General features: G+C 35.3%; 2 protein-coding genes and 1 pseudogene across 3 annotated transcripts; all 3 read right to left on the bottom strand.

Moving 5' to 3' along the window:
- Positions 1 to 61: 61 nt before the first annotated feature.
- LOC110683164 (nuclear pore complex protein NUP85-like) lies at positions 62 to 9,631 on the bottom strand. Of its 2 annotated transcripts, XM_021859512.1 has the most exons (18): positions 9,056 to 9,627; positions 7,272 to 7,371; positions 6,991 to 7,101; positions 6,793 to 6,876; positions 6,484 to 6,555; positions 6,350 to 6,406; positions 4,704 to 4,823; positions 4,399 to 4,599; positions 4,204 to 4,314; positions 3,824 to 3,861; positions 3,396 to 3,552; positions 2,394 to 2,492; positions 2,261 to 2,317; positions 1,957 to 2,103; positions 1,748 to 1,818; positions 1,527 to 1,614; positions 1,031 to 1,087; positions 62 to 825 (listed from the first exon to the last, which is right to left on the bottom strand). In XM_021859512.1, exons 1-18 carry the CDS (start codon positions 9,442 to 9,444, stop codon positions 628 to 630), a joined length of 2,157 nt encoding a protein of 718 aa, XP_021715204.1. In that variant the 5' UTR covers positions 9,445 to 9,627; the 3' UTR covers positions 62 to 627. The 2 variants fall into 2 exon arrangements, 1 of the variants encoding a protein (XP_021715204.1); XR_002503566.1 differs by lacking the exons at positions 62 to 825; positions 1,031 to 1,087 and having other exon boundaries at positions 1,947 to 2,103; positions 9,056 to 9,631.
- A 3,879-nt stretch (positions 9,632 to 13,510) lies between these two features.
- Positions 13,511 to 15,165, bottom strand: LOC110683166 (annotated as a pseudogene).
- Positions 15,166 to 16,169: 1,004 nt separating this feature from the next.
- Positions 16,170 to 19,932, bottom strand: LOC110683165 (ultraviolet-B receptor UVR8-like). The gene is made up of 6 exons (XM_021859513.1): positions 19,504 to 19,932; positions 19,214 to 19,393; positions 18,050 to 18,085; positions 17,821 to 17,945; positions 17,258 to 17,735; positions 16,170 to 17,136 (listed from the first exon to the last, which is right to left on the bottom strand). Exons 1-6 carry the CDS (start codon positions 19,601 to 19,603, stop codon positions 16,343 to 16,345), a joined length of 1,713 nt encoding a protein of 570 aa, XP_021715205.1. The 5' UTR covers positions 19,604 to 19,932; the 3' UTR covers positions 16,170 to 16,342.
- Between the last annotated feature and the right edge of the window lie 2,828 nt (positions 19,933 to 22,760).

Raw genomic sequence — 22,760 nt, forward strand, 5'->3', positions numbered from 1 at the left:
GTGTTAAAAATTCTAAGAAAGTAAGAATATGTTGTCAAAATACTTTTTGGAAAATAAATTTGTATCCCAATGGTTATGCATAAGAAGCTAAAGTGTACCAGATATTTCTTCATCTGTTACTAAAGGATTGTGCTTACAATAGCTTCAAGGAAATAAGACTTGCACCATCGTCTTCAAGAGACATTCGCCCTACATTAAAGCCATTAGTAACTACAAAGCACAACGCTATGTCAAACCTAAAATCATTCATCAATCTATATAGCACTATGATTTAAAGACAACTCTACATTCCCTTCAATGCCCAGGCTGTATTCCCATTTGCTGTCAAAACAATTCACTCGCTTCAGTAGCATCTACATAAAATCTTTACTATGACCACTAATTTACTTGTACAAATTACGAACCTCTAATGTTACATTCCTTACCTAGCTCCAACCCTGTCACCCCTCACCACAGAATGTGTTAAATCTCTTACCAACTGCACGGGGCTCAATGGGTATAAATTACAGCAGATGAACCATTACACAATTAATTTAGTATGATCTATTGATGGCTTCATGCCAAGAATTTTCAGACCGATTGGAAGTGGTGATGCATGACTGGATTCATTCAAAATTACACAAAATGTCACTGCTCTTCAAGAATAGCACGCCCAAGATTTGTAGCAAGAGCCAACCGGACAGAACTCAATGCTTGGGTTGGCAGGTCAGCTTCGACATAATCAGGGCGCATCCTCGCAATAGACAACTCTTGCAACTTATTCAGCAATAGGTTGGTCTGTGCAACATCAAGAAGAGGACCCTCTCGCCACGTGAGCAGTTTCAACTGCCAATAACAGCAATTATGAATTGATGGTGTTGAACAAAGTCGTTAAAGCTTACATACATAAAAGAGCACGTCATTATTAGAGAAGCAGCTTACGAGCTACATAATTAAAATTCTTCTACAGAACAAAGTTGGAGAAATATGAAAACTTTGCTCATACAGTAGCCTCACAATCCTAGACATGACATAAAAGAAGCTATCTTACCGAGTCATAAAGAAGAGGTAACCAGAATCGTTGAGGCGTGGATGAATTCTTCATGAGCTGCAAAATAGCAACAAAAACATTTGTAAATGCCAACAGAAGAGAGTTCAGGAGGAGAGGTTGAACAGTTGAAGACTATCATTTCTTCATTATAGATTGAGATCTGCTAAACATGACAAGGTCCCTCTGTAAAACTTAGACAGTTATGCAAGCACATATAGTGACAAGATCTCCTTAAATGATGGCAATAATGGGGACATGTACAACTATTTCTTCCTTTTTAAGGATGAATGTCAATCCACTACTTATAGCGGGTCAGAACTTTTAAAAAAGGGCCTTAAATCTAGCAAGAATACTAAAGAGACAGGTATGATGTACATCAAGTAGCGACCATTAATATGGATGTAAAAGTAAAAAGCCATGTAGCAAAAAAATGGGCCATGTATAAAGAACTAGTTTCCAGATGTAAGGTAATTGGGAAATTATAAACAATTTATACCATAATGAGGGATTCCACTGCTTGCCTTGCAGCATCAGAAGCCTTTCCATCAACAGCTTGCTGCAGGGATCTTTTGAAATCTCTGTACCTGAATAAAATTAAGGGCATAAATGAAATTAGAAAAAAGACTTAGCAAATCAAGGACAAATTACAAGAATAAAATGTCTCTATATGTCTCCTCCATGTATGAACTGTATATATGGACTAGGTAAGCAACGTACTTGTGCAGAAACTCTAGACCCCCGGCAGTTCTTGTGTCAGAACCTAATAATTCAATCAATCCTTCCCATTGCTGCAAAAGTTAAAACATAAGTCCTTTGAATAAATTGAAATTCAAGTTTAAGGCCACATGAGTACATGAGCATCAGAATACTGATGGCATGGAATATTTATAATTATTAGGCCAAAATAAAATATTACTTCGTATCACCTTGAAGCTCTCTTCAGATATTGATTTCCCAACAAAATCAAACAACTGCTGAGCTATTTTATTGAGACGAATTTCATCCTGAGCTTGTTGGAGCCAGAAGATACCAGACCCCTTTCGACCATGCTTCCAGTGATGTATGCCAGCAATCTGACATGGGGCAGATTTACTATGTCATTCTAGAATAATGCAAGGATTATCTCTCCTGGATTTACTTATGTACTGTAATAGAATCAATGAAGAATAGCATGCCTTTCAGGGACTCAAACAATACACAGAATCAAAGCATAACTAAATCAAGGCATACCTTCATGATATTTGAGCTGACATCATCAAGTTCATATAAACGGCAGATCTCTAGGCTCTGTTCAAATAAAATTTATCAGAAGTCAGCAAAAAATCAAGGAGGCCATAGGTTAATTATCCAACATGATACTCACTTTGAGCAATCCTTGCTTGAAGTGTACAGGTTGCCTATACAGCAAAATCTCTAACATGCCTATTCCTGGCTTGCACGATGTCAAATATACTGGAGCAATCTGGGAACAAGTCAGATGAGATTAGAATGGCAAATATGCTCCAACAAAAGATACAAGAATGCACTCAACACAAGGTCACAAGCCTCTAGGGGGCTAGGGGTATACTGGATGGACTGGATTGAACTTTACCCAGTCCAAATCCAGTCCAGAGCATTTTGGACTCTAATATACTTTGTATGAGTCAAAATCCAGTCTGAACAAGGCCAGTCCAACCAATTTTTCACAAGTTCAACTCCATTCTAATCCAGAAACTTACACTTTTTTTCCCTTTTCTCCCGGCCCTATATTTATTCGTTTTTTTTTTTTTTTCAAAATCGAATATATAACTGCTTAAGCAACCTAACTAAAGCTAATATGTTTGTGCAGAAAATGTTAAAGCAAATAATCTCTGACAGTCCAATCTTATGGTTATCCCACCAAATTTATATTTCACAAGTTTAAGACATGGAGCATATTAAAATTATGTAGATACTTAGGATTCAAAATTGGACTTTGGACTCCAATAGGCTGAGTTCAAATCTAGTCCAAAAATCCAAAACTTATGAAATTAGAGTCCAAATCAGCAAACAAAACTACAACTATATGGTATTAATAGCCGTAAATTAATCATCATTGACTAAAATAGTTAATCCAAATTAGAGACACTAAGGCTTCTTAAATTTCATTTCCTCATCCAAAGATGCCTTAAATTATTTAAAGCACTGGGCCCTTATTTGAACTAAAGTTTCCTGATAATTTCCAAGGTGGAAAGAACAAGGCCTAAACCTTTTGCTGTTCAATACCCCAATAACACACAATTGATCACAACGTTATGAGGGGAAAGGCAGAAGATAGTTGCCAAATGCAAACATCACATTAGATTATATTAGTTCTTAGTTGTTCATCAGCAAGGCATATACTCACCTGCCAAGTTAATTGATGAGAAGCGAGAACTTGAGCATATACAAGCCGATGGAGCTCCTCGATACTAACCCCTCCCAAGTTCTGGCGCACTTCATGCAAAAGAATTTCTGACTGATCATTTCCAGCAGTCAACAACTCTATGGCATGAGTCACCATCCTACAAGTAAGCAAATTAGTCCATCACTGATAAAAATTTGGAAGAAAGAATCATGCTTTAGAATGGGGTCACTGCCTCTTGATTACCATCAAAATCAACAAGGGAAAAGAAAAGGATGCAACTCAAGAAGAAATTACTACACTGAAATTTAATTGCAATCATCTTTTCATGGATCATAGTTTGATGTTTGCATTGAAGAAAGAATCAAACAATTCCAGTGAAGCCTACAAAATGAAGTCAAACAAATAATAATATGCTCATAGCTACTCACCAAGGGCCAAAAGCTCTAGAGCATTCCGCTAAGACAACCTGAAGTAAGCAGAAGGAGAAGACAAAATTCATAATTAGAAGCAGTAGATATGAGGTCTTTCAGTACAAGTTATACCTATAAGTTCACACTTGAGAGAATATTAACTGCTGAATTACTAACTGCCTCAAATCCAAAATAACAGTCATTATAACCAATTTTTACATTACAAAAACAAGAGACTCATATTATATTTTGACTATTTTATATAATCAACGGAATACTAATGCCATTTCACAATACCAAGATGATTTGACCAAATCTAAATATGTATAAGAGGGCTTTAAAAAGTACATCATAAAGAAAACAAAGAATTCAGAAAATGATAGCATCATATGCCCCACCTCAGTATTTTCTCCGAGAATCCCAACCATAAGTCCCATCAAACTATGAGGATGAGAAACAGGCTTCAACTGTATGCATTTCTGGGCCAGGCCGTACAAACTTTCTAACCCCTGATTCAAAAGAAATTCTTTACTACATTTTACCACAATAGATCACCAAACTTTTTAATGAATATGCATATCATTAACACTAACCACTGTGAATGGCCTGATGTATAGAAAGTGAGATATGTAAAGTTCAACCCAATTGTATGTTGTAGCAGAAAGATGTTCAGTGTTTCCCAGCATAATCTGTAGAATTTTTCTCAGACCCTCTCTCGTTTTCTGGTGGCCACAATCAACCCAGAAAGAACTGCACTCCAGCTTAGTAACTCGTGCACGCCACGTCTCCCAACCCTAGGTATTTATACAACATCAGCATAAAACAGAGCCCATCAGCCATGTGTCGTAGTGGGCCTAGAAGCAGCTACGAATAAACTATGAAAGGATCATTGGTATACCTTGACGAAGTCAGACTTATTTCTATAGCATTCCCCCAATCTTCCAGCTTGCAGTTCAGGACGTAGACGTGGCATTTTTGAAACAAGAACAACTACTGCTTCAACCAGACCATTTTCTGTCTATTTCGAATACAGGCACAAACACAAAAATTCTAATTGTAAGCCATTATTTGATCAGAAACAAATAAGAGTGATTTATACATAAAACGTATGAGCATAAAAGGATCTTCTATTTCATATATCCACTTAAAAATAATATTTGCACTTGCTAATTGAAGGTTTAGCATTCAGAGAGGGATGCCAAGAAAAAGTTAACAAATGAATTTACTACGTAAGAAAAAGCAGTGACTACCATGTTACATCAAACAGCATGAAGACATTAATTCTAGGACACAGATTGTTAACAAGAGATATTTAGTGCTTTCAGAATAAACCATCAGTAGCTTCTTTATCCCCAATAACTTATGGAATGGAAACAGCATGTCAAGAAATGTGAAAGGACAAACATATGATGTTTGATGTATCATATATATGATGGTCATGCAGAATAAAGATAATTTCCAGCAGATTCCAATACAAGCCCAGATTAATTACAGTATACATTCATTGGTAAGATCCAATAGCAAAACCACACAAGCATGAAAAAGCAGCAATAATTGAGCTCGATACAGATGCGTAGTATGCGTTGATCACCAAAATTGCCACCACAGAGAGTTTGCAGAATGATCCTTTTATACATAGGACATGGGAAGATGTTCACATCGAAGAAATGGGGTCCCAGCAACAAAAATTACAGTCTCAAGACTAGAAGATTTGTAGGCAAAGCATCATCTGGTGAAGCACAAACCCATGAAGATTGTCTCAACCACTTAATTCCAAGGTCCTTTAATCAAGCAGAGTAATCCTCATCCATCATGACAAATTGACAAGTACTGCTTTTGATAAGGCAGGTTCACACAGAGGAAGCAGATAGAGTGATCATTTCTTGCCGATCATACTTCCTAAAGTGAGAATTGCATAAAAATTTCTGTAAGGGCGTATAGTTTAAGTGATTAAGACGTACAGGTCGTAACACCTGAGATGAATCTCCCCATTGACCCGAGGGACAGGACTAGAAAGTTTTTTAAAAAAAAAAAGTATGTCCAGTATCAAAATCAATATGGTAGCAGACTCAAAGTCCCACAAAATATCATCTCCAGCCATCTCATATAATAAGCTGTTGATCAGCTGAATAAAAAATGTTCACATATTTTTGATTGTTAGTGGAAGAATATGCACGACATTAGTGTGTTTCGAGACACCTAAGTATGTCTCAAAATCGTAATCTAAGCTTCTGCTCAGCAGTTATCGGTGCAGTGGATAGAATGCTAACTTTCAGTCCCTCAGCAGTCAGCACGCGACTAAAGCAACAATGACAACTTTTGCCATACCAAGAAAACATTTTCTCAAGCAATACAACACTTTGTGTCATACATAGTTGCATACATAGTAAGACTTCATTCTACGAAAATTATAAGGAATGCAGCAGGAAACAGTTTGATACCAGAAAGACAACAAGCTAAAAGTGAAGGAAACACTGAAGTAGTACTGGAGAACTTTAATAAGAGCAACAGACACAAAATAGGAAAGACAACTGATTTCCTTACCTCACGTTTTCCAATCTGATCAAGTTCATATGACCCGTGCAGACGTAGTAGTTTAACCTGCAAGCAACAATTAAGGGATCAAACATCAAGTTCTATCGAAGGCTTCATGTCACACTGCTTCCGCATCCACATACCACAATATCCAACCAGCCAAGAGATAGCGCTGATGACAAACAATCCCAGTACTTTGGATCGTCCTCAATCACCTGCATATAGATAAGTTCAGGATGTAAAAACATTTTCAAACCCCAAGATATATTTGCTATCTAGCCTTGATCCAACAAAAATAGCAAAACTCGTTCTAAATTAACTTTTTTGGAGAACATTCATGCTAGATTGAAGAGCCTGCACAATGCCAATTTGCACATTGGTCATCTACATTATTTGATTCTATTTTATTTAAAAAAGCAGCTAGGAGGAACATTTTAGCATAAGGAAACTACCTGCAAATGCAAAATATGATGTTGCAAATCCAAAAGTTTTGAGTACACCGTATGTTGAGTTTCTGAAAAGAGGTTATCATAGTCCTGGTAGAACAAAACAGATAATAATATTAATAATTAACCAGAATTTGAACAGGACACTAAGCAAAGGTGCTAGTATTTGAAACGCTGTAACATAATAAAGCTAAAGATTTTTACAGCTAGCCAATCAACAAGACGTTCAGGTAGCCAAGTTTGAGACTGTTTGTCAGCATAAAAGATTTCCAGTAGCTCCCATGCAGCCTTTAAACTTGTTGGTTCCTCATCTACCTAAATAATCAAGGGCATAAGAGTGAACAAATTCAATTGAAATAGAAAAGTGTCAACAACAGAGACTAATGGCTACGATTGGACATTCATTTTCATGTCACTTCTTTAATCACTTCCACTAATGTGGCCACACAAAAAATTCAAACAGAAAAATAATTTCACATAATTACCGTCAGAATTCTTCTAGGGTCTTCAACAATACTAGCCATTGACTTTGTTGTACCAAGAAGTGAGTTAATCTCCTTGCTATACTCCATGACATACTCCCACCTGGTCATCTCTAACATTGTGAATGACCAATCACAAAGATATAATGCATGCAACTAACTAAGCGTTAAATGAGAAAAATATGTAAAAACTTAATGAAGTTAACACTAATCAATGAGTCAAAAAAACAGTTGCACAGACAAAACAGCAAATTTCAACCTAGCATACAGAAAGAATGCAAGAGCTCTTAGAAACAAAAGAAACACGATAAAATTACAGTTGATGCACCAAATTACAGTTGTGTTCAATAACTTGATGTCAGGACCCATCGTTTAATATTTTAATACAATGGATTTCCATGCTTAGATGAAGATGCGAACGTGAAAGAACTTCGATGTAACATTTTTCTACTATTATTCATGACTTTGTTGAGTCTGTTCCCCATTCTGAAAGTAAATCAAGTCAAAAAGGACTTGGAGCCCAATTGTCCTGCATTAATAAGAAAAAATTCATAGAGTTACTAGTGATTTGCAATGAAGCTTTGATTTTGAAACCTTTCACCTCCTATAATTCCAAATTTCCAATTACCACCCATAGACTCACATTTGAAAGTATTAAACCAATCAAAAACAGAAGTTTCCATTTGCTACATCACTTCTAAGTCATCCTTTAAAATTCACCTATCCTAAGTCCAAGTAAGGAGGTCCTTGATAAGCATTGCCAAATGGCCCAAATCCTATTATAATATCACTGTGCCACTCAATTTCAAGTAACTTTTTTCAACTCGTAAACCGTTATTGATCAATTAAACCCATACTAGAAACCAATATAAGCTTGAAAAGCAAATTTCCCAAGACAACGAACACAAAATGCTCAAACAAAAGATCTGAGCTTGACTCAACTTTTTTTCCATTATGTGCCAAAAAACTCTTAACATCGTTCAGTAATCGTGACCGATTGTATAGCAACCTAGATTTACCTTATAATAATCTCTCCATCATATGCAATAATGAACACTCATGACATACATTTCCAGTAACATGCCAAAATCCATAAAGTTACTAGTGAGTTGCAATCAAGCTTCGATTTTGAAACCTTCCACCTCGTACAATTTCCAATCACCACCCATAGACTTACATTTGAAAGTATTAAGCCAATCAAAAACCGAAATTTCCATTCGATACATCACTACGTCACTTCTAAGTCATCCTTTAAATTCACCTATCATAAGCTTAAGTAAGGAGGTCCTTAATAAGCATTGCCAAATGGCTGAAATCCTATAACAATATCACTGTGGCACTCAATTCATGTAACATTTTTCAACTCTTAAACCGTTCTAGAGTAATTAAACCCATACTAGAAACCAATATAAGCTTTGAAAGCAAATTTCCCAAGACAACGAACACAAAAAGCTCAAACAAAAGATCTGAGGTTGACTCAACTTTTTTCAATTATGTGCCAAAGCAACCTAGCTTTACCTTATACTAATCTCTCCATCATATGCAATAATGCACACTCGTGACAAACATTTCCAGTAACATGCCAAAATCATAGATTCTAACACACATAAACAAGCAAACCAAACCATATAATCAAAGCTTTAACTTTCAATAATTTAGTAATGTATACGATTCATGAAGATATATGACACAAAATTAGACAACGACTATTACAATTCAAACATAAGAATAATAATAACAATTCAATCATACAGAATAAAATGCAAATCATCAAAACTCAAAATTACCAATCAACATTGGGCAAAGAAAGCTTAGACAAAGCGAAAACCGAATTCTTTCGATTCTGAAACATCGCAAACGGAGCAACAGAACCATAAACAATCCTCCTCCATTGAGAATCATCATCAATTCCACTATTTCCAGCAGAAAGCTTCACCTCCACCACACTACCACCACCGGAAGAATCATCGCCGCCATTAACATGATTTCCGTCATTAGAGGAAGGTTGAGGGAGGAGAGAGAGTCGGAGAGAGTTGCCGCGAGACCAGGAAATGGCGATGCGAGAAATTGGGGAGGAGAGAGAATGGCGGAGAGGGTAAACTATGGGTTGTTGTGGAGGAGATGGTGGAAGTGGGAGGAGAGAGAGTTGATCGTCGGAATTTGACGGCGCCGGCATGTTTGACGGTGGAGGTTTTGAGTTAGGGTTTTTTGGAATTTGGGGGTTTTGCAGAGGGTTTTGTTCAAGGGAGGGAAATTGGGACTGGGAGTGTGGAGACTGTGGACTGTGGATTTTTGTGTTTGACACTTTGACTTGCACCAGTGGGATGTAGACTCCTCACTTATACTTTGAATTAGGGCATTTAGGGGTGTATAAAAATTGGACCGGACCTGAACCGACCTGAACCGGACCGGACCTGACCCGGACCCGTTGATTCAGGTCCGGTCCCGGTCCTTGAAAATCCAGGTTTCCGGTCCCGGTCCAGACCCGGTCTAAACCCGGGGTTTTCAGGTCCGGACCTGAAACCCGGGAAAATTGTATTTTTTTTTTTTAAAAAAAAAAACTTCAAAAATCAACGCTGACTCTTCACTTTTCTCTTTCATTTCTAAGTTCTAACCCTAAGTGCTAACTCCCTGTCTCCCACTCTCCCTCACTCTCAACTTCTCAGAATCTCAAGTCTCACTGAGTCACTGTCTCTCCGCCCACCGCCAAAATCGATCAATCCAAAAACCCAAAAAATAAAAATAAAATTCAGTAGTACTAGAAGTAGTAATTGTACCAATAATGAGGCTGTGATGATAATTAATCGTTTAATAGCAATCAATTTTCAATTTGGTTTTTGTGGGCATTTCTTGTTTTGGTTAATTTGCCATTTGGCTTGGCAGCAATTTGATGGGTGTTTGCATGTTGCTGGGTTGAGATTTTCTCTCTCTTCAAATGCGCATCTTTTCAGGTTTGGTTTGCCGCCATTGTTGATTTTTCCCTTGCTAGATTTGCCACACCAAATTGTTTGTTTGATGCTATGCCGATCTGAGCCTCCTGTCAAAATAATTTCTTTTTTTGGTTTGTATTTAATATTAATCATGATAAAAATTGTTTAGATGAATTGAAGATGGACAAATTTGAGGTTAAGGTTGTTGGGTTTTTTAGTCGTTGAAAGTTAGATATTAAAGTTTGGTTCTTTATGCTTAAATTTGATGAAACAGAACTAGAGTGGACATCCAGAGATAAATTGGCAATCTTATGAGGTTAGAATCATCTTAAAGTTATAGTAATTCTGGATCACAGCCTTTGAAACAGGTTATTTATTAAAAAAAAAAAACGAAAAAATCACAAAACAGGTCCATTCAGGTCTAAACCCAGACCGGACCTGATTTTTCAGGTCTGGCCCGGAACCGGACCTGTTAAATCAGGTCCGGTCCCCGGTCCTCAAAATTACCTAATTCAGGTCCCCGGTCCAAACAGGTCCGGTCCAGGTCCGGTCCGGTTTTGGACCGGTGTACACCCCTACTTTGAATACTTGATAGTTGATAGTTGATACTTGGTATACTACGGACTTGCGGAGTACTCTCTCTGTTTCAAAATAGTTTAGATTTACTACATATTATATCGATTAATAATTTGATAGTGTATATTGAAAAACAAAAAATCAACAATATTTTACTTATTAATATAGTGATTATAAATGTAGTCAAAATTTATTTAAAATGTCATGTATTGAGAAGATTGATTGAAACATTTGACAACGGTTGAAAATTATTTATGTATGATTTTTTTTATTGATACCCTATATGTGAAATGGCGTCAATTTGAGGGGCCGTTTGGTTGGGGGTATTCAACAAAGGGAATGAGAATCGACGGGAATCATTCTCTTTGTTGTTGTTTGTTAGGCCACTTTTCCAATCCCCTTAACCCCATTCATTCCCCCAAATCCCTCTAAGTTCATTCCCCACCCCCCCAAGCCTTTTGCATTCCCATTCCTCTTCATTACCCATGCCCCTTTCTCTCTCCTCTCAAGCCTCTCAAGTGAACCGTAGCCAGCTCGAAGAAGTTGCCGCCGCCGGTGAGTGGTTCCGTCCGACTACAAAACCGTGATCGTCGACCACCACAATCACCGCCACTCGGCTCCGTTTTATCGACATCAATCCGCATTGTCTTCTTTCCCGGCAAATTCCCCTTCGAAACCCCGACAACAAACTCAGCCTCCGTACCATCCTCCGCCTCCTTGTGACAATTCCTCCCATCTCCACCTCCCTTCTTTGGCCCGATATCCTCGTCATTGACAACCACATCAAAATAATCATCATCAGTATCACTGTCACTGTCATTTTCCACTCCAAAATCACTAACCCCATTAATAGCCATTTCATAATTCTTCTCACTCATCTCACCTCCTCCATTTCCAGAATCAATCTCTCTCTTTTCATCCACTCCCACCTCATTGATATGCTCCTGCTGTTGCTGGTTTTTCTGCAATTGATAAAAATCTGGTACTCCATTGATTGTTGAACTCGTAAGAACTTCAATGTCGGCGTATAACTCGCCGAAATCATCGCCGATATCTTCCATGATTATGGAAGGATTAGTTCTTGGAAATAGGACTCATCCAATATATTGCATTTCTTTGTTGATTATACTATATTTGTTGCAATTTTGTTTGATTTAAAGACATTCTTACATTAGGGATTATATGTTTTTTGCTTATTTCTTATGTTTTCATATTACAGGAACATACGAAACAAGTTTTCACTTTTTTCATTTCACAAGAAAATATGGAAATATTTTTTTTTTTTTATTTTTGCTTATTATATAGTAACAGGTTATTATATGAAAAAATAAAAAGAAATTTAAAAATTCATGGTTTGATTCCTTGGTTTGAACCAAACAATTACAAAGGTAATCAATGAGCAGTTCATTCCGTTTTCTGGATATAACCAAACAACCAGGCCAAATTAAAGGAATTCCTTTCCTTTCTCCTTCATTCCCTTTCTGCATTCCATTTCGATTCCCCTGTGCGAACCAAACGGCCCCTGAAAAATAACTTACTTTGTATAGCGTTACTGCATCATTCTTTATGGTGTTTTGATAAACGTTAAAGCTATCATTATCATTGAAATTTTTTTTTTTTAAAAAAAATGCTAGTAAAAAAGAAAAATCCTTGCATCACCAACTCTATGAAAAAGACAATGGAAAATTATTTGACCTATCTACAACATTGCCATTGATGCGGAGGTGTCTCATACTCGAGAATATACTTTTAATCACCGCAAGTACCAAAATTTTAAAACTCTTTTAGCAAATTTTACTTCTTAGATAGTAAGTCAGAATCCTAAAGAAGAAAAAATTTACATATAATAGTTGAGAATGTCCGTTACACATAACATAGATTTATAGTGTACACCATGGGATAAACCTGTTCACAGATCGGATATCAGAAATTGATATCTAAATTCGATTTGAAAATTTCGGTTTTCGGATATTCAAAATTTTGGATCGGATGCTTTGGATATCCATTATCCAATATTAAGTAAAATATGTTATGATTACTTTTTAAATTTCACTAATTTTACCGCTAAGTTGTACAACATATTTTAACAAATTAGTAGTCATTTTGCAATAAATATTATCATCAAATATATTAAGAATATTATAATAAGTTAATAATATAGGGTTAGTTTTATATGAACAATTTAAAATTTTTATATATATTTCACTATTTTACGCTTTATATTTCGGATATCGGATATCTGAAATTTTGAGAATCAATATCCAAATCCGCATCCGATATCTGCTTTTTCGGATCGGATATCCGATCCGAAATGAAAACTCAGATCGAATTTCCAAAAATTCAGATCGGTTGTGGATCGGATTTTCGGATTCTTGGATAGTTGTGTATAGGCCTACCATGGGAAGAGAAAAAAACCCTTACATAAGATCATAATGATCAATGATGTAATAACTAGTTGTTGGCCCGAGCGTTACCCGGGGCATTACATGATGTTTGATGTAATAAAAAATGAGTTAAGCAAATTATTAAATTGTGGAGTTCTACATGTATAGGAATAGATGATATAGTATTTGTATTAGATCCATTAAATTTACTAATTTTCTGATTTAAAACACTAATATTCATCATTAATCCTCCCTAAAGTCTTAATATATAATTCGATGTACATAGTATAGCTAATACTATTTTTTTTTTTCAACTCCACTAACTTAATTTGTAAATAATGCTCACTTCTTCTTCTTCCACATAATCCCCTCTCTTCATTCCAAAGAGGTTAATAACTTCATCCTACAACAATTTATAACAAACTATACTAGCTCATCATCACGTACTCATTTTTTTTTTATTTATTTATTTATTTATTTTTTTTTTTTGTATGTGTGTTTGGACATGAATCATGTACATGTTGAAGTGACATTGTAGGTATTTGATTTATGCTGTACATACACAAGATAACAACAACCGATTAAAGAAATCAGTTAAGATTTGGATATTAATATGGATGATAATTATTGTTTACTTTTCACTTTTGCATGGTTGTTTAGTCCATCTTTTTATTGATGTATATCCAATCTTCCTCTCCATAACAACACCCACACAAAAACTCAAAGTTGTACAACAATAACCAAACTTTTACTACAATTTCACAATAATTGGTTGACAACTAAGACAAATATATAATTCTTAGAAGAAAACAATTTGGACTCGGTAACAAATATTTGTTAAGCTACATAAGAAGAATATACACTTCTTACAAATTCAAACAGTTTTTGTGATTCAATAAAATCACTAACAAAAACACCATGGTAATATCCATATAACTAAAATAACTACTAACATCAATCCCTCGATCTTTAAGAAACCCGAACACCTCCGCTTGCCTATCAAATAGTCCATCCCCATCACAACCTACAATCGCAACCCGCCAACCCAAATCCTTAATTTTGTTCAAACTACTCGATCCGCCACCAAACATCGGGTTAAAATAAGGATTATTACTACTGGTCCCAAGTGGTAAAGATAACTTACATAGCAACTCAATCACCTCTAACGGAAAAAAACCACCTTGTTTAAGAGGAGTTTGATTAGTTACCCCAAAAAACGGTTGAATTAAAACCAAACCTCGTATAACTAACGGTTTTAGTTCATTAACTAACTCAGAAGCACGTAATCCAACGTTGTAAGCAATGTTTCCCCCTGCACTCTCCCCCATAATGATACACCTAGAAACATCCCCATATTTAGTCACCCACTCATCCTTCTTATCCTTCACCCAATACAATGCCTCCAAGACGTCGTCGTAGGCGGCAGGGAGGCGATGCTCGGGGGCAAGGCGGTACTCAACCGAGACCACTAGCACACGGAGGCTGCTCGCGGTGTTGGAGAGAAACAAGTCGAATTGTGGGGTGGCCGTGCTAAGGAGAATGAACTCCCCACCGTGGGCAAACACCACGATGGGGAGGTTTGTAACGGGCTCGGGCCCGGGCCTGTTGGGTAAGTAGACCCAAACCCATGTATTTTTAACCCGGTTGAGTGGGACATCTCTAGAAAATGCAAGGGAAGTAGAAGTATTGGGTGGGACAGTCGGGTAGAATTGCTTGATTTGGGTTATTGACCCGTCCGAGTTCGGAATAATATGGAGAAATGCTTAAGGATCAATTTTGTTGGGATTAAGGGATGATTTAGAGAAATTATAATTAATTGGATAATAAGCTCGGATTTGGACTACTAATAGTAAAATTACTATTAATAGAAAGAGGAAGAGTGGTAGTTTGTTTGGGTAAAATTTAATGGATTTCATTTTTGCCTTAGTTTATTTATGATATGATTGAATAATGTAATAGAGAATGCAGAGAAAAATTCCAAATTTATGAGATAAAAAAGCAGTGAATTAAAAGTTGGTCACATTCCCATTATTGTTCTCAACTGCGAAAAGGTGTACTAGTTTGTAGTCTTGTGACTTGTGATGATAAGATCCAGGGAAAGAGATTTGATTATCAGGTCACGGATGATTAGATGACCCCGTGAAGGTGTGAACAACTGAATAATTGATTTTGACTGGTTCAGATCGATCCATATCGGATCTGTAACCGATCAAATTGAAAATGAAAACTAAACATTAATAACACCAAACGAAAATTCACATAATAAAGTTACTAACACTAACCCATCTCAATTTGGATTTGCCCCAAGATAGACCGGTTCAGAACACGATCCTACATTCCTACTCAAATGTAGTGTACTTGAACAAGATTCAAACTCGAACGAACTTTATCAAAATTACCCCGTTTGCTAGCTTAGACATATCAAATAAGGGCGTGTTCTCTTTGCCGTTTAAGTAAAAAGATTCATGGGTCATTTTTTATCAAGTGCAAATATACTGTGAAATCAGGGCTGATCAAATCCAATCAGGTTTAGTAAGTACAGTTTTAATAAGTTCATGCGAACAAAAAACATTCTAAGTTGAGTGCTAACAAATTCTAATAGATGAAAAATAGGATGGAACATACCATAAGCATCTATAGACAGCTTTATGCAATATATAATTTAATTATAGATATATGATAATATTGAATAAGATAAACCTCATCCTTGATGAGCTTTGTCGAGTTATATCCTCTTTGTTGCGGCTTGTCTTGCCTGTACTAACAGAATTCGAACTTGCCACCTCAAGGTTAAATACTATGTCTATGAAATTATACCAGCTAAAAGAATACATAATAACTGACATTGTACGAATGAATGAGTAGTACTATAGAATTTAACTCCAAAACCAGATTGATCACCCGATTTAAGTCATAGAACACCAATTACTTCGTATATAATATACCACCATAACTTAATGTAAAATTTTAACAAACTTCTTTATTTAAAAAAAAAAAAAAACTTGGTAGTATTCTGTATACATTCTGACATACTGTACTGATTTCACAAATTACAGAAATTTTTGTTGACATACCTGCAAAATCCTCTATAATTACACGTAAAGCTTGCCAACTTATTGATCATACTACGTATATATTAACAGAGTAATCCCTGCATTTGTGAGTATAATTATCCCACAGCAAATCAATATTGAGTAGTACTGGAAGACTGAAGGTGCTCCCTCACAATCTCTTGAATTTTCCTCTTCATTATCTTATCCTTGACCCCGTCTAGCATATTTCCGTAGAACATTTCTAAACGTCTTAGCTCTTTACCGTCTGCTGCCTCCAACATACCTTGCCATGCTTTTCCAACGTCAAAAGAATCAGACTCGATCAATGAGGCTGGAATATCACTCTCTTCAAAAGGCTTTGCAAAGAGTGAGCCATGAAGAATGCTTACATAACGTTCCATCACCGAAAGTTTTGATTGCAAGAGTTTCATCTCTTCCATAGCTGAATCCAACTTTTCATCAACTTCTGTCTTTTCACCTCCTTCTTTAGGTTTCTTTGACTCTATGTTCAACCCGTCGCTGAAATCTTCTGATAGTGGGGGCCACAAAACCATTGTCGGAGAGTAAGAATCACTAACCTTACCATCACCGAGAACTCCACTCCTTCCTCGTCCCCAAGACCAAAGCTTGTAACCATCATCTGCAACAAGGACAGTGTGAGCTGCCCCACATGCAACTTCTACAGGGTCGGGAAAATTGCTCCCATTGCATGAGAACTGCAGCGGCAAGATTGCATCTCCATGATCCACGCCCGAAAAACTCACATCAGGGCAAAGCCCTAGACCCTTTTCCATCCCCCATGACCACACTTCCCCAGCAGATGAAACTACACTTGTATGAAGCAATCCACAGTCTACAGAAACAAAATAAGCATTTTCTGGCAATGCTCTAGCAGGTTCAGGAAGTGAGGTACTCTGGGTTGTACCTAGTACAAATAAACAAATATAGAACAGATTTTCATAAATTTAACATGCATAAGAGCAATAAATAAAGACACAAAACTAAAAATGATTTTAAGACTAATAATCCCTACAAATCAACAATACCATGTCCGAGCTGACCGTTTTCTCCAAGGCCAAATGTCCAACAGACACTAGCTAATGTATCACTCGGTTGCTTCTTGAGAGTAAGTACAACAGTGTGAAAAGATCCACAAGCCACATCATAAGCCCTCCAAGCAGATCCCTCGCTGAACTGTGCAACAGCCTGGGGATGTGATCTGCTCTCTGTATCTCCCAAACCTAGTTGACCATGATTATTGTTACCCCAAGTGTAACACACAAGATCATCACCAATGTGTTTTTCACCAGCACTCACTAGTGCAACAACATGCTCATTTCCACATGCCACCTTAACAACTGTGTGACCGTAAAAATCGAACATTGGAACTGGGTCTGGTACACTAATAAGTGTGAATGTATCATCATCAGGACTTCTTTGCTGTGGGATGTTGCCCCACATCCAGAGTGCCCCAAGGTTATCAATTGCTAATGACATCATTCCACCAGCTTCAATTGCACAAACCTGTAATCATAAACAAGGGAAAAAGTGTATATCATAACTCCATTGTTCATCACCTCGTCAAAATGAATTAGAGTTTCACTCTTACCTTCAGTGGATTTTTACTCTTTCCTTCTGAGTCATCACCCAGAGATCGGGGAGAATTTAACTGAACTAACATATCTAATTGACGGGGAACTGACACATTTTCTCCTTCAAATCCAAGTTGGTTATCTAGCAATCATAAATAATTTGAAGCCCCCCCAAAAAGGAATTTCAGTTAAATAGCAGCTTATAGAAAGAGTTTTAAAAAAAAGTGATTGATGAGAGAATTATACAGGTATTGTAGCCCCAGCACCAAATTGATCCATCATCTGCAATCAATAAAGAGTGAGAATTAAAAATAGAGTATCTTCTTGAAAGACAACTCAAAACAGCATCATAAATTGGCGTTCGAAACCAAAGTATAACTTGGAATTAAAATCCAAATCCAAATCCAATCAACTATGCAAAAATTATATTATCCGGAAAAATATACAACCAACAAAAGAGCAGCGGTGATAGGTTCTTCTTATCCGGAAAAAATAAGAAGAATAGTAGCATGATAGGTTCCAGGCTTCCAGCTTACTCGATCACATAAGGTTTACTTTACTTCGTGCTAATAACCAATTTAGAAAATGAAAAGAAGGAAAGATATGGCCTTGCAGACCTGCAGGACACCCAGGTACTTACATTTAAAATATTCAAAGCAAAAACTGATCCCTCTTCTACTTTATTAGCAATTTAGCAACAATGCTTCCATTCCTTTAAACAAGCAACTATCAAAAGAGCAAATCAGCTTGGCCATAGAATTAGATCCCATAGTATAGCCATAATCATGTACATATTCTTCTTATTACATTCATTTTTAGTCTTGTTTTTTTTTTTTTAAGTCTAGTCTAACAAGTCAATTTCTTTTCCTTTTCTATGTTCCACCACTAATAATAGATCATGTAACAACTTAAACTCCCTCTCCTAACACAACAAACAACAATTTCTACAATTCAATATTACTATATTTAGAAGGACTGATAGAGCCACTACAGTAACCAATATAGGTGTTGGTTGGTAAAATTTTACAAAATTCTCTCAATGACAGAAATCCCTATACCAACCAATCCCATGTAGTACAATAAATAAATTTACCAATCATATACCAACTTCAAAGTTCAAAAGTCACATTAACAAATATTCTTTTCATTTCTTTTTTAGGATAGGGTACATAGTGGTTTGCATAAAAATTAAAAACCCACTAAGGCCACTACAAGTCTACAACCAAATTTTGAAACCAAAACATAAAACCGCAATTAAAGACTTTACCAACTAAGTTAGCTGAACTTGAGTTCACAATCAACATAGATATACACCCAACACATAGAAAAGCTCTGAACTAAGAATTTCACTTATTGAGTAACCAACAAATTAAAACACTTAAAAGGGGTGTTTTCATAGTAGAGTATTACCAGCAAGAGCAAGACTATGATAAGCACCAGCAGCAACCCCAACAAATTTGGGACACTTCTCATTTCCCAAATCACCATCATTATCCCATTTAATTGGCACTGGAAACTTCTCATCCGATTGAGAACCATTCCCAAGTCGCCCAAACGTGCCTCTTCCCCATGAATATACCTTCCCATCTCCTGCCCCAATTCATTTGGGTCACCATTTTCACAGCATATATTATACACATTAGTTTCAATCATATTATAAAGTAAAATTGTATTGAAAAGAATATGGCAACTGGGGTTACCGGAAAGAGCGAGAGTATGAGCTTCGCCGGCGGCGACGGCGACGATCTTGTGTGCTGGGTTGCGGGGTGATAATTCTGGAGTTTCTGTGACATCTGCCATTTTCTCTTTCTTATTCTTGAGTTTGATTTCTAAGGTGAATGTACAGTGATGCACAACACAGCCTAAGAAGAGATGAAATTACTTAGTTTGGCTTATTGGCTTATTGACTATTGAGGTGGAGTAGTAGATCAATTTTATAAGAGGGGTGATAATGTGATATAGTATGTTCTCTAGCTATGTCAATGTCACCGACCACCGTAGTATACTGCTCCGTATAGAGTAGGCTGTATGGAAACGAATACAAACACGAAATTAATATATTTCGTAGTATACAGAGGCGGAAAGAGGACCTCTAAGTCTCTAAACACTAGAGTGCTAGACCAACCTTGATTCTTAGCCTCTTGTGTCCCGAGTAAATATGAAAATGAAATGACGACATACCTCCTCCATTCTAAATTATTACACATCTCTATTATGTTTTTCAAAGCATAACTCCCCAAATTAACGATAATTATGAAGTAAAAATTAGAAAAGTTGATATTTTGCAAATACAAATTGAGAGGAATCAAACAACATTTACAATAAGTAGTTACTTGTTTTTTTTCTCATTTATTAATTACATAAAAGAGTCAAAGTAAAGTTTGTAAATAATGTTAAAAGTCAAAATCTATTAATTATTACTCCCTCCGTCCCATGATATAATTCTTGTTTGTGTTTATTCACGGTATTTAAGAAATAGGAGGAAAAAGTGGATGAAGTACATTAATAAAAGTGAAAAGTACAATTATATACAAAAGTTAGAGGGAGAAAGTGGAAAAAGTACAAGGCATGAACAAAATTCAAGGGTAATTTTTTATATACATCAATGAATAAAGTTAAAAAAGTGAGGATATAATGGTATTTATATACTATCCAAAAATAGAAACAGGAACAACATTTTGGATCTCCAAAATAGGAAAACAGGAATTATATTATGGGACGGAGGGAGTACTAAAACAAAATATTGTTGACATCATCTCTCCTCAAACTGTATATGTGTCGCTTTCTTATGCAATTTTTTCCCGCCTAAAACCATTTATGATGTCATTATTTTGTGATACTTTTTTTTTTAAAGGATTTTTTTTTTCCTTTTGTGTGATACTTTGTAAACAAGCTAAGTAAATTCTTTCAACAACTTTAAAATCGAAGTGTAGTAAATTGATGAATATCAACTGTATTCCTTTCTTTTGATTTAAAGATCTATCATTCTCTCTCCTCAACTCCTTAACACTAATATTCCAACGTCTAGAAATTTCCTGAAATATCCAAACTGTATTTCTTTTAGGAAATCTCCTTCCAATGAATTTATGACAAAATTGAAATGATTCATTATATATACGAGTTCTATACTATAATTTTTTTTTTTATTATTATAACCGTTCATCGCACGGGGATAATCTAGTATATCAACTAATTTGGAATGAAGAATTGGATTGCATACAGATGTGGAAAAACACATTATGATATTTACATGTTTTTTTTTTAGAATATATTTACATGTATTTAGAAACACAGTTCTGTGAATTTTTAATGAGTATTAATTATATACTTGTACTAATTCAAGTAGGTCAAGTAAACTCCTTACAAAAAAGTACTCGTATTTAATATTTCAACACTGAAGTTGTTATATCAAACCCTATTCGAAGCAATTTTGGGTGGAAAAAAAAATAACAATAGCTATTTGTATACAAATTAAGACAATTTCAGAGAGGGAGTGTGAAATCAAATTACATGCCATTACTATCGGATTAACTTTTAGAAGAAAAAAAAAAATTATATTTGCCTCATACTTTGTTTAAAACTTTGTACTTCGTATAGCCTACGAGTGAAAGAAGGAAAAAACAAACAAGGGAAAGTTCATGAAATAATAATGGTATGTTATCATAACTAATCATTATTTAATTGACATTAGTACTATATATCAAATCTGTACAAACAATCTGGCTAGGTGTGCAGTTGCTAATGGCTTACAATGGTAACGTGATTGAATTGCAATGCTGCTAGATAACAAATTATTCCAAATTTAAGGTCCTGGTAAAAGGAATATTATTATAGCTAAAGTGATTCATGAAAATGACTTAAAAGTTTAATAATGGTTGTTAATGGATCATATATCTTAATACCTGGATTGTAATCAATATAAAAAATTTTCTGTAACGTAAACCATATTGACTGAATAGACATAACTACATAAGACATTTTTACAAATGTCATTATCTTTTTTTTTTTTTTTTTTTTTTTTTTTTTTTTTTTTTGGTAGCTACAAATGTCATTATCAATATATAAATTCTGTTAATCACAGTGTGCAAACTTTGTTGGTCAAAGAACGTAACATTATTATTTTAAATTCTAATCTTTTAATTTTAATTTTTTTTTGGTGAAAATCTTTTAATTTTAATGGATTAACAAGATTTCTTTGAAATATACAACTACCACCTTTAATAGTTTTTCTGTACTGTTGATAATCACCATTTAAATAAAACGAACTTTTAAATACAAATGGAGTATAATACTAGTAAAGTAGTAATTAACTTTCCAAGAGCATAGAGATTGTGAAATTTTTAAAATAAATTAGCATAATTTGGCCAATTTGCTTGGCAAAGTAGTTGATGAACACAATCAAATGAAAAAAGGTTAAGAAAATAAGTTATTTTTGACAAGTAGTTTTAGCTATACAACCTGCAACCTACAAATGATGAGAATTTGAAGGGGGTGGTATAATAAGATTGAGAAATGATATAATAATACATTTGAACAAAAACTAGTTATTGGGGCGATGTCCCGAATCGTTGTAAATTTATAATTGTGTGATATTATATAACTTGTAATGAAATTTCAATTGAATGCAGAATATTATAAAATGATCAAGTTGTTTACATATAATAGAAAGTTGTTTAAATAAGAAGATTAAACATATAAAGAGTTTTTCTTGTAAAATAAATTTTATTAATGCATATAGTTAATAATTGCTAAATAGTAAGATATTAATTATTAGAGTGATTGAATAGACTCAATAATAATATAATTTAGGTGAAAGGTTTTATGGATTTGCCATGTCATTATTTATGTGGCGCCAAATCATGATGAGAGAAGGGGAATGAGATTTAAAGTCCCAAAAAATAATACGAGGGGGAGCCAGGTTTTAAATGAAAATTTTAAGGTACAAACGTCTGTACCA

The sequence above is a fragment of the Chenopodium quinoa genome, unplaced genomic scaffold (assembly GCF_001683475.1).
Source record: "Chenopodium quinoa cultivar QQ74 unplaced genomic scaffold, ASM168347v1, whole genome shotgun sequence".
Lineage (NCBI taxonomy): Eukaryota > Viridiplantae > Streptophyta > Magnoliopsida > Caryophyllales > Amaranthaceae > Chenopodium > Chenopodium quinoa.

Excerpts from the sequence above, each read along its gene's own strand:
- LOC110683164 (XM_021859512.1), bottom strand. The coding sequence starts at position 9,444 with ATGCCGGCGCCGTCAAATTCCGACGATCAACTCTCTCTCCTCCCACTT. Across the intron at positions 1,819-1,956 it reads TATCTGAAGAGAGCTTCAAG|CAATGGGAAGGATTGATTGA; the intron begins GTGATACGAAGT and ends TAACTTTTGCAG. Across the intron at positions 1,088-1,526 it reads CAGTGGAATCCCTCATTATG|CTCATGAAGAATTCATCCAC; the intron begins GTATAAATTGTT and ends GCTATTTTGCAG.
- LOC110683165 (XM_021859513.1), bottom strand. The coding sequence starts at position 19,603 with ATGGCAGATGTCACAGAAACTCCAGAATTATCACCCCGCAACCCAGCA. Across the intron at positions 19,394-19,503 it reads TCATACTCTCGCTCTTTCCG|GAGATGGGAAGGTATATTCA; the intron begins GTAACCCCAGTT and ends GAATTGGGGCAG. Across the intron at positions 18,086-19,213 it reads TCATAGTCTTGCTCTTGCTG|ATGATGGATCAATTTGGTGC; the intron begins GTAATACTCTAC and ends TATTGATTGCAG.